Here is a 12,532-nt window from a genome sequence, read left to right as displayed (position 1 = left end):
GTCGTTTGACCTGCAAAGTCTTTCAGGGATGGCGATTTTGACCAACCATCACATCCCCTATCCGTAATGTCATTTGACCTGCAAAGTCTTTCAGTGATGGCGATTTTGACCAACCGTCACATCCTCCATCCGTAATGTCAAAAAAAAAAGAGATTTGTCATATTGTCTGTAACCACTTACCTCCAGGCAGCTATGACACTGAAATGAACGAGTCTGTGCGATGCGCTGTTCTTTTATAGCCTGAGTCTCACTCGCTTGTCCTAATGCCAACATGCTCTATGCGTTTACATAAGTTTGAGGTAATATGCTTATGTGTATGCTTAGCTTAGGTTGGCTGTAGTCGCAACCTTAGTTACGACTCGCATGATCCTACTTGTATACAACTTAAAACCAACTTACAACTAGCTTATTACTATGTTTGATCAAATATCTACTCGCTAAGCACTCAGGTACCAAAACGCGTGATTCAATCACCGTTAGGTCAGAGTGCTTGTACACTGTGTTTACATGTTCTTTGTGTTTTCCTACATGTGTGATCGTGTCTCTGTACATTTTGTGTATGCAGTTTATGAATTGTCATATGTTCTTATTATTTTCTTTTCCTACCTAAGTACTTGCTCCTATAAGTTTGGTATACCCTAACGGTGCTACACATTCTGCGCATTTTTACACATAGAGATTCTTGCTGAAGTTTGTTCTGCATGCATAGATTTTCTACCTAAGTTCAATTCTGCTTGTTTTGTTTACCCTAACGGTGCTGCGAATTTTTACACATAGAGATTCTTGCTGAAGTTTGTTTTGCATGCATAGATTTTCTACCTAAGTTCAGTTCTTGCATGTTAAACATTTTGGGATTTTACTTGTATTTATACTTTGAGTTTTATTTAACCTTTGAGTTCTTAAACATTTTGAGATTCTACTTGTATTTATACTTTGAGTTCTTAAACATTTTGAGACTCTACTTGGGTTCTTAACATATTGATTTCTTGCATCCAATTTTTCTTTTATTTGGGTTCTTGGCTCTGCTATCAAATATTTTGAGGTTTTGGAATCTCAGCTGTTTGTACACTGGGGTTCTTACTTTCTTGGTTCTGAGCTTTTTTCCCTTTTGATTGTGTTCTTGACTCCGCTAACACATTTTGAAATTTGGATCTCTTTTTGGGACCCTGGGGTTCTTAATCTGTGCTGTGGTGGGCTTCTGTGGTTTTACAGAGGCATCCTCACTATGTGCTTGTACTTTTCTCTTTACACACATGTGGTGTGTGTTTCTATGAATTAACCCACGTGGGCCTGTATAATAGGTGTTTAGACATTTTTCCCGTTACAAGGTATAGGCATATTTAGTGTGTGATATTATGATTTTATCTGTACAAGGTATAGGTATACTTAGTGTGTGTTTTATGATTTTGATATTGGAGGGGGCTGTCCGTGTATTGCGCACAGAACGGCATGCGTGGACAGATCGGACTTGCTGACTGCGGATTGGGGATAGATGTCTAAGGCGGACGGACTTGTATTTCGTGAGGAAGCAAAATCGCTTCCTTACAATATATATATATATATATATACAAAATCATTTTTTCTAATAATTATTATCCCTTACAACGAATTTCTGATTATACAGATATTTATGATGATTGCCCTAGATGTTTAGTTTTTCCTTCTTGTGTGAAACTAGCTGTGGTAGTTAATATTTTTGCGAAAGGTTGTGGATTCTATAAGAGGAAAAGCAAAAAGTAGGGAAGCGAATAGTTTGGATTTGTAGGTTAGTATATACAGTATTAGTAGATAGTATATACAGGTCAAGGAAAACATTGTTAACGTCTAAAAGCTAACGTTCCTTCGCAAAAATCTCAATATATTTTTCTTCTATTTTAAACTAGCTCTTTTAAATGAACTACGTGGCATTTTTATCGGTAAATTCTTGCATTTTGCTTCTAAAACCATTATATCATCACTGTTTCTTAGCGAAAAATTTAACCAAATGATTTTCGCAAGCTTCCCTTAAAGTCAGCTGCATACTAATGACAGAGCTCTGTAAAGAGCAAACCCAATCGAAGACAGGCCTGTGGCGTTAGTATTATTGACAGGGTCGAAATAATATTATAAAATATAGTGCATCCTTTTGAGAATTTTGACTCGTTTTCAAAACGCGCAAATTCCGACTAAATAAACAACTGTCGTAGTGTTTTCATTTCTTTTGTAATTGGGGGAAAATTGTTATCTTTCACACGTTAGGTAACATGAAGTGATAATATTGTAGTAAATCTACGCGGATGCGGGGGATGCCCTAAAGACTACTTTGGGAAGAAAGTTTACTTCTCCAAAAGAAAGAATTTTTTAGAAAAGAAGGAGTCAAATTCAAAGGTAGTAAAGAAAATTTTATATTTGGTTCCATCCAAATCAAACTTTGGTTTCGACGTCGGAGTCGTTGCTATTTATACTAAAATTTTGGCAACTTAAAAATAAGCACATTTCTTTCTTGCACTAATTACTCTTGAATTAAGCATATTGTTACGGAAATCCCAAATCCAGCTCATTCCAGCTAATTAGTTTTCCAACAAAATAAATTTCCTAAATAGGGAAAAACCAAGTGTATATTCGCGGCCCGTCATGCAGCTGCCGGTCGACGAAAAAGATTAGCAGAAAATCAGGTTAACGGATTAAAAATGAAGCCATGAATTCAGGTAATAGTAACATGCTTGTAAAAATGTATATAAATAGAATATTTGCAGAAGGCAGAGTTGGTAGAAAAAGAATATTTGAGTTGAGCAGTCGAGAGTACTGACAAAAAATAAAGTGTGAATAATCCTACTCTTAAGGACTACAATTGTAAATAAAATAATTTTGAAGTGTATTTCTCTTAAAAAGAATATCCACGATCTAGTGATACGGGTCCTACCTTAGAAAATCGAAATTTCAAACCAAAACATTGATTTCTCTTTAGTTCATTTATATTTAATACTCTAATTTCCTTATTTACCCCGAATTATCTTATCTAATTGTGTTTTACTTTGTTCATAATTTTCCTATTCTTTATACTGCTTTGTTTTACCGACTGCGTTTTGCTCACATCGTCATAGTACAAGTTATTATAGTAAGGTGTCGGCTTTCAACAAAGAAAACATTACACACCTATGCATGTAAATATAACACACATCAATGCATAATTCAGAACAAAACAAAGATGAGCTGGTAATTAAAATCTCAAAATTCATCGCTTTCGAGCAGTGTATCCAACGTTTCAATTCTTGTAATCTCTCTTGCTTTAGGTTTGGCCATAAAATTGAACAGAATAGTATTGAACGGAAATGTGTATATAATACAATGTTACTAAAGTTACGCGAGGCAATATGAGAAACTAACCATCTTAAGCTGTTCATTTAACCTAAGCAGATGTTCTTGTACTATAGATCACTACTTTTGCAGTCAATTATGAAGCAGCCTGCTCTTTTGTATAGTATTCGCTAGCGCCTATAGTATGGTAAAGTTATAAAGTACTTGCCAATGTTATCGAAACCGAGAGCATTTGCCTTAGACTGCTTAGTGTTACTTCTAGGGAAACAGGTTTCTCCAACATTTTTCCACCATTTATCATACAACATTTGTATATCACCCTTCTCTTGTAGTTCCAAAATTGCCAAGGATATTTTGTCACGCCAAGGTGAGCCTTTTGGTGTTGCAATACCGTAACCTAAAACAAAATTTTTTTGATTAAAAAATAAATACAAATAAAACACGACAATTTTTTATACTTCTCATGTCGAATTATTCGACATCAATTGGAGACTTTGAAATAAATGCATACATATATTAGATATTACCGAGATATGGTGTTGATTTCATTCATTTATTCTTTCTACCTTGTGGTATAAGGGTGGTATAAGGTGATTTTATAACTATTTGTTATATCCATCAACTAGCAGTCTCCTTGCAACAATAATTAGCTAGTCTGTTGCGCGTTTATCTTTTTTTTCCCGGTTGTTTTCGCTCGAAACATACATTAATGAAACAAGTTTCTTGAGTGCATTCGAAGAAAAATTACAAATGGATATGAAATAAAAAAAAAATGTCCATACCCAGCAATCCCGAAACTCTCGCTGCACAATATTGTGTCCCTTAAAACTATTTTTAAATTGCTGTCCTATTTTACAATTAAACAGTATCCAGTTTAAGTCGGATGGTTTTTAGGAAAGCCATCATCGGTCGTTTGAATAGCAAACCTGCTGGAGCGCGGTATTTTGTGTCTGTCTCTCTACGTAATGCCAATGGTACACATTCTTCTGGTCGGAAAAAGTAAAAATATTCACTTCGACTTTGGCAGAAATATTAGAAGTTTTGCAAGTTTGTTGATATTAAAAATGGGCCAAATCGGTTGGACGACACGTTCACAGAAAAGTGTAAACAGAAAGTAGCTCTGTTTCTCAACGAAAAATTTGCGGGCTCTTCCTCATTATTCATAAATTATAGAAGATAGAAACCTGAAATTTTCTAAATGTATTCTATATTAATCACGTTCAAAAAGCGGGAAAATCAGACCGCGCACACATAAATTTATAGACGATAAGACCTTGACGTTTCGTCGTTTTCTGTAATACATATTATCCTTAAGGTAAATTACACAGAATATCGAAAATTGTCGTCTACAATATGCATAGGAAGTTGTATTGTGTTTAATTAGAAAATAACGAGTACACCCACTCGCAACTATAATATACAAAAATTGACTTGGTTTCGTTTTTTCTGCAGTAAACGGGAAAACAATAAGGGAAAATGGAAAAGGGTTATAATAACTCAAGAAGAGACAAAACTAAAACAAGACTTCATTATTTTACTATTACCATCATTATCGTCTTTCTCGGCCTACCATCTTCCAACATATTACATATACGGTTCCTCTCGGCACTAATAAATCAAGAGTATACAAAGCTCTTTTATTGAATATTATATAGCCTGGACTTACTTCCGCACTTATATAGGGTCTAATCGTGCAATCTAGTAGAAATCTATACAAAACACTGTTCACTTCATAGTGATTTGCTTTGTCTAAGTTTCTTTTAAGTCTTTTTTCTATTACCTTTACACTATTTTTAGCTTGGCCGTTTGGGGGAGAATTACCTATGGCCGTTGTAACATGTATTACAATAATTTGAATTCTTTCGAAATTATCTGAGACCAAAAATTTCGGCAAACTAAATTTTGCAGAAAACTGTTCAAGCACCGTAATAGTGGCTTTAATATAACATATAAAATAATATAATATTGTTGCCCATATCAATAACTTTATTCATTTGCTACAGCTATCCACAGCTACTAAATACCACTTATTTGGGAGCGGACCAAAAAACTTTACCTTTATCCTTAACCAAATTTGGTCCGCAGATCGCAATGTAACTAATTTGTGTTTGGGTGGGTCAGGCCTATTTTTCAAACAAGATTCACATGATTTACAATGTTCTCCAAGTCTTTGGACTATTATATCCATCAACAGAATTCCTGTGCCATTAGCTTCAATTTCATGATTACCATTTGCGTTTCATGCAAGAAATTTGCTACCTCTGCTTGTAATTTCCTCGGCAAAATTATTTTATGTCCTCAAAGTAAGTAATCGAACTCAGTTCCAATTTCTTGTTGAATGGCCTAAGAAGTGCCTCCTAGGCCATGCAAACCTTAAAATGTTTTTTTTCTAACATTTCGTCTGATTAAGTCTCTTTTTTTATCTTGTCAAAATTGATGCAATTACTTTCGTTTGTTTTGAAAAATTTATACGTATTCATCTATATAGTGCAACGACGGTTCTATTTCGAAAGGGGGCCCGGAAAAGAAATCAGCTACATTAATTTTGATTTAACTGCATAAATTTCGTATTGATATTCTGATTCAAATAGCGCAATAAGTCGAAGTCTATTGGATGCCGTTCAAGGTATTCCTGTTTTCGAGCGAAAGATATATGCTAAAAGGTTTATTATTCGTCACATATTGGTGAAATTCTTCAATTCCAAATAATATTGGTATGGCTTCTCTATTTAATTGGCAATAGCGCTTTCGACTATCAGATGATGTTCTAGATGAGAAGTGGATTGGTTTTTCAATACTTGCAAAAAATCCACAGCTACTCCAACCGGACTTGGGCTTACGATGACTTTAGTTTGAAAATCGGGATTAAAGTGGGCTACGCAAATATGTGCCGTCAAGAACCAACCTTTTTAATTCGTCGACGGCATCGGAATTTTGCGGCCAATTAAATTCTTCTTTAACATGTTGCACAAAGGGCTTAACATAGTTGTAATATGTGGTATGAAATGTCTAAATATTTTATCATACCCAAAAAAGCTTATAATTAGCATTCATTGATAGGATACGAAATACTATTAGTTTCTCTAACTTTTTTTGAATTCATTCCTAAGCCATTTTTGTCAATCCGTAGCGCAAGTATTTAATCTCTTTACAAAAATATTTACGCTTTTACATGGATAATGTAAATCTAACATTATTTAAAATATGTAAAGGTTTTTCGAGTCGTTGTATGTATTGTTCCCTACTGGCATCAACCAGTATATCATGTAAAAGCACTATAGCTCTTTCTAAACTACTTAAAATTGTGTCATTCTCTAGAAGAGCTCAGGTTTTAGGGCAATCCATACGCTAACCACGTGTATGGAATTAATCCCTTGAATGTAGATACCGTCGTAAGCGTGCTAGATTCCGCATCTAAATCAAGTTGCTGGTATGTCATGCTCAAACCTAGTTTACATAACTCTGCACCCTTATAAAATTTTGCAAACATTTCTTCTAAACGCGGAAATTGATATTATCAACCATAATTTGAGGGTTAACTTTAAAATCTGCGGATACACCACCCCTAGTCGGTTAGGAGTCACGCCCTCTTGGAAATTAAGCGATACTTTAACTTTTTTAAACAGACCTAAACATATTTGGATATTTATTCATTAAATTTTTCTCAATTGACGTATTCATACTATCCAAATAATAGATCGAGAATCGAATATCGAATCGCCATTGAAAAAACGTTCACCTCCTTCTTCTCGACGTAATAAATTTTCCGATGGTTGCGCATTATTTTTGAATGTCCTCTTTTGCCACATATAATACATCTTTAATTTCAAAACTATTAGTTCTTATTGTTGTGGTTAGTATCTCCGCTGTAAACTTTTGTTTTGGCTGTTTAGCCGTGCTACAGCTCCGTCGCTGCTCTTTTGTATTAAAATGATATTGCTCACTTTGTTGCCCAGTTTTAATGCCGTTATTTTTTGTTTTTTAACGTATTTGAAACTTTGGTCACTATTGTTAATCTAGTACTGTCGCTTAATGTATTCCGCGCTGTTTGGTATATTCATTGTTTTAGCTAAGTCCATCGAAACATATCTTGGGCCGGAACATTTTTCAACCCCCTTATAAGTTTATTACGGGTTGCCTCTTCTGCGAATTCACATCTTGCGGCAATCGATCTCACTCGGGCAGTTCATTTATTGACAGTTTCTGTACCTTCTTTATTTACACTCTAAAATTTTAACCTTTCAGCATGACTTCATGATGGAAGGTTGAAGTGTTTTTTCATAGTCAGAACACGCATACTAAACGTTGTCGTTGCATCCTCCACTTCTGCTGGCCAATATGGCTTTGCTTTTCGTTTCATCCAATATACTGTTTTAAAATAATAGTTGTTGCATTTGGATGTCAAAATCATTATACAAATTTACTGCATTGTCAAAGGAAAGTATTTTTTCAATCCCTCCATTCATTTTATACAACACTTTTTTATCTATATATTTACTTTCTCACAGCAGCACTTAACACGACACGTTTTTATTTAATGTATAATATTTTGCCACGTCACAATTGTGATATTTAGAAATAATATCGGTCTAATTCATATCATTTTGTATTCTAGCATTTCTATTCTTGGTTTAATTCGTAATTCATATTTATGTAGGCAACGCGACGGCGTTGGCACATGTGCGATCAGGAGTAAAGAACAAACAAGACGGTTACAGCAAAACTTAATAACTTACAATACATTACAAAGAAAAATACTTAAAACATTTTGTTTAAAACATTTTAGATATATTAATTGAACATCGAAGATTCAGGCCTCTTACTGCTTATGTGCTATACCTTTTGTATCAAGTAACCCGCCGATTTGAGTAAGATTGCAATCGCGTTGCACGACATAATCTAGCATTGTAGATTCCATTAAGAATGCGTAATTACTTTCCTTGACACGTTTAATGCCTTCTTCGTAGGTACTTGTGAATGTGCTGTGTTTTTTTTTGTTTTCCATGTTGCGCCACATTTTGCGATATGTCTCAATCAATGAATCGCGGAAAAAAGTCATAGTTGAGCCACTTTCGAGAGTGCCATAAGATATTTCAGTTTGGCTAGACAAATCTTCGGCATTTTCAATAGGTGTTGTCATTCGTTCAACAGTTAGAAATGCGGCCAAATTCGCCGTATATGAAGCGATGATAATGAGGGAGAAAAACCACCAAATTGCACTCACTATTCGGACTGAAATTGCACGTGGCTTCAAATTAGAGCTCTGTTGCATTAAAGTTCCAACTGCAAACCAAAAACTATTTCTTAACGTAAACTTATCCAGATATTTAACGAAATATTTCGAAGAGCGATTGAAATTTGATCTTTCTTTAGGTGAAATCTTTGCCATTGCATGTATGGTAATAGAGACGCAAAAGTATGCTGTTAATACATATAGCCACACGTCGAAAGCTAAAGGATTCATAAAAGAAAATAGTTTCGTTGACGGCGTGGATGGTACCTAGGATTGGAGAAAATGGCCAATTTATTGCGATTGCTTACGCTTGCTCAAGGATAGAACAGCTACCTTAAATAATATACTTATCCCAAGGTTCATAAAGGGTTTTGTGAAGTCAATGACACTTTCGCGTGCATATGTTATTGTCATGGATCCAACAGCCAAATCAGCTTTCTGCAAAATATATAAGAGACAAGTTGCTTGCCCGGTCATACTGGAGTAGAAGCACAACTTACATATTTCATTAACTGTTCCACCATACCATTCCATTGGCCAGTTAATGGATCTTTGGCTCCATACTTTCTATCTGGTACCAAGTCTAATATGTAATCAAAGCCCACATCTCGAGCCACCAGCCGCAACACATCAACGCAAAATCCATAAAATCTATTATTTCCAGTATAGTTTTTGCCATAGCGCATCATCACGTATGGTTTTTCCTATTCGTTACAACATAAAACTCAATCGATAAATTTGTGACATAAATACAAACAATGGCATTCACAAAACTTACGAGTATTGTGATAACAACTAATGTCACATTCATTGAGCCAGTGTCGAAAAACAGTGAAGGCTCTGTTATGTTTAGTCGCATATGCGGAGACCATTCCCCAATTTTTACGATTGAATGCTGTTTCAATTTAACAAGATCTAATTTAAATTGTGTCCGACGACCTTCCTTAAATCGTATAGGACCGGTTAAACCTTTCCATTCAACCTAAAGCATAAAATAAGCAAGAAGCTTCACCTTTGCCTTTACATACTATAGATATAATATGCGGGTAGTTAAAGCGTTAATTTGTGAGAGGAAAACCATATAAAAACAAATGTCAAAATAAATAATATACTTTTCTTAGTTTTTACATCATAAGATTTTAGCGTATTCAACATTTCTTAGAAGGTTAGAAATATCAAATGAAACAAAATTCAAATTACGTTGAAATCCAGTTTACAGGAGAGGAAAACAAGGTTTATCTCTTTTTATGTAGGAAGAATAAATGAACACTAACTATTTACACACCTGTTTAACAATATTGCGTATTTATTTAATCCTAAAAGACAAGAATACTGCTTAGAATGGGCTTCAGTCGCTGGTGGCACCCCGACAAAAAGCAAAATAAAGAAAATTGTATTCGGATGTGATCATATATTCACCAACACCATTTTTATCTTGAAAACAGGTGGAAGGAAATATAATATTGGCACATGGGTGATTTTTTCCATTTTTGTAACATAAGGTCGCCCATGTACTATACCGATTCTCATTGTCATAGTTTACAAGGGAAGAGCAAAAATGCAAAAGTGTGTTACTTTCGAAAACGGAGGTCCTTCCTATTTACGTTGTTTTATGCGAGTGTCCTTTGATCCATGTAATCAATCTTCGATATCAGCCTGCGTCCGAGGATTTTCAATGACTCTGTGAAATTTGACACAGACGTTACGTTGGCAGACAGTTAGAAACACGAACATGCTTAGAAGTAGTCAAGGATATCCTTTTTAACGTCCCTGAAGTATCTTTTAGAGTTACGAACTATCTGACAAAATAGATACCTCCATCTTTGGGTGTTGGTGATAGATATAAAAATGACGAGAAAATTTATAGCTTTCACTGTCCCTACCTCGGAAAGTTTTGGATGACCAGTTACCGTTTGATCTTGTCTGGTCAGAGTCAATAAAAATGTGCTGTGTGTTGTACATAATTAATTCTTTAACTTCTGATATCAATGGTTCTACCTAATTGTTTTTGTTAATTACGTTTTACTTAAACAATTTTTACTGTTTTGTTGTGCTTTTGAAATAAAATCTTTAGCTGAATAAATAACCTAACGTTATTTTAAAACTAAAAAATGGCAAATGTTTTGTATAAAAGAAAACCTGGATAAAAAAGGATATGTAAATTGTATTTTATTGAGGACTAAAACCGAGAAACAAAACTGTCTATGTATATAAATAAATAATTTCTGTGCTTGTGAAGGAAATAAATTGAAAAAAATTATTATTGCAATTGTTATTATCAACAAGGACAATTTTGGTTTGTGAATGCATAATAATTATGTCTGCAAAAAGAGTTGATATGGGTATGTTTGCTATACCATAACTAGTACATATGTTAATTAAAGAATAATTTAAAGTAAACTGTGAATTAAACTGTGAACTGGTTTTAAGATTTAAAAACAACGAGATAAAGATAGTAATAAAAAAATGGAATGGTACAGAATAAACTGGAAAGCAGAGAGAAGTTCATTTTCTTTATATACATTAACACATATGCATATCATCCCTCGTCATGAATTAAGTAAAAATCTATTTATTGTATAAAAGTAGACTTTCAAGTGTTTTCGGAATTGTAATAGTTTTTGGTTGCAACAACAGAAAGGGAAGAATAAAGGAAAATTTGAGAAAAAAAAAAAAAATCGAAAGTGCTAAAGCATCGTCATTAGAAAATAGTTTTAGCAACTTCGGTGCGGTATTACCCTATTCAATCGTTTAGTCAATTTGGTAGACCATCATAATAGCTGCCTCTGGATTGACAAGAATAATCCCGGATATGGTAATGGTTTTATAGGGCAATTGCAGGATGTATTTATCCTGCTTCGATTTTGTTAAGATGCAAAATATACGTGCGGAAAAGCTTTGAAAGAAAACAAAAAGATAGACCCTTTTCTCTCGGCAAAATAGTGATGTTGCGCTCTAATTGTCGTGAAAAGAAAGCATTGAAATATAGTATTGAACGGTGAACGTACCAGCACAAGGAGGTTTGATATTAACATGTGGTGTTCGTTAAGTCGGCTGTGCAAATTGATGACTACTTAACAACTTTTCTGCTTGACCTGCCGCCTGCCTTGTTTAGAACTCATGACGATGTGGACAATATCGATCGTCGGCAGTATGGATGACAATATTGCAGGTATTGTGCCCACATCTGCTTTTGTAAAACCTCAGCGACTGGAGCAAGAAGGCGTTACATCTGTAGCTGGCGCTTTATCGCTCAACAGCCAGGTATTCGTAACGGAGAGACCAACGGACGACGTACTGGACAGACGACATAATATTATATAGTGTAAATGAAAAACCTCTTTTTTGTTATTATTTAATGTTTTTTCGTGATGCGGAATCATGGGCCGAGGGCAACCGCTCTACCGACAAAGAGCTAGGCCGCGTTCTCAAAAAAACATTACAAAGTGGCTGCACAACTTACAAGTTTTTCAAGTTACCCAGAGATGGTCTTACGCAACTTTTTACAAAGCACACCCTGAGCTCTGCCCGAGTAACTACTATCTAAAAATGTTGTAGGAAGAAATTCTGCAACACAACAGGAACTATTGTACATTATCAACAGTACTAGCGGAAACTCAGCCGATTGAAGTGATCTTTCATTCATGTAAAACGCCAAGAAATCGCTATGCTTATGGTACACCTGGTAATGCTTCTAAGACAATGAAGTCTTGGCCGTTCTAATACATTAATATACGAATTTGCTTATTCATCGTTTCTTCTAAAATGTCACAAAACCTCTTTTGTAATTATTTATATTTATATTTAGAAATTTTAATAAAACATAAACGAACTATCTAAATATCCGAGAGAAAGGAAAAGTTGTTTCTAAATATTTTTCTGCACGTGCTTTTACATGTATTAGAGTAAATAGAGAATATTCGTACATAGGTTAAAAAAAAAGGACATACTGTTATCACCTTTCAGATTCAGATCAATACTCTTGGTCAAGGAGGGTAACTT

At 34.6% G+C, this 12,532-nt stretch overlaps 1 protein-coding gene across 1 annotated transcript; it reads right to left on the bottom strand.

The window, feature by feature from the left end:
- Positions 1 to 3,467: 3,467 nt before the first annotated feature.
- Positions 3,468 to 9,876, bottom strand: LOC119644127 (glutamate receptor ionotropic, kainate 2-like). Its single transcript, XM_038043656.1, has 5 exons — positions 9,309 to 9,876; positions 9,031 to 9,234; positions 8,864 to 8,968; positions 8,137 to 8,797; positions 3,468 to 3,694 (listed from the first exon to the last, which is right to left on the bottom strand). Exons 1-5 carry the CDS (start codon positions 9,387 to 9,389, stop codon positions 3,468 to 3,470), a joined length of 1,278 nt encoding a protein of 425 aa, XP_037899584.1. The 5' UTR covers positions 9,390 to 9,876.
- Between the last annotated feature and the right edge of the window lie 2,656 nt (positions 9,877 to 12,532).

The sequence above is a fragment of the Glossina fuscipes genome, unplaced genomic scaffold (assembly GCF_014805625.2).
Source record: "Glossina fuscipes isolate IAEA_lab_2018 unplaced genomic scaffold, Yale_Gfus_2 91716, whole genome shotgun sequence".
NCBI classification, from domain to species: Eukaryota; Metazoa; Arthropoda; class Insecta; order Diptera; family Glossinidae; genus Glossina; species Glossina fuscipes.
The sequence above is the reverse complement of the archived record's forward strand: the minus strand, read 5'-3'. Positions and strand labels throughout refer to the sequence as shown.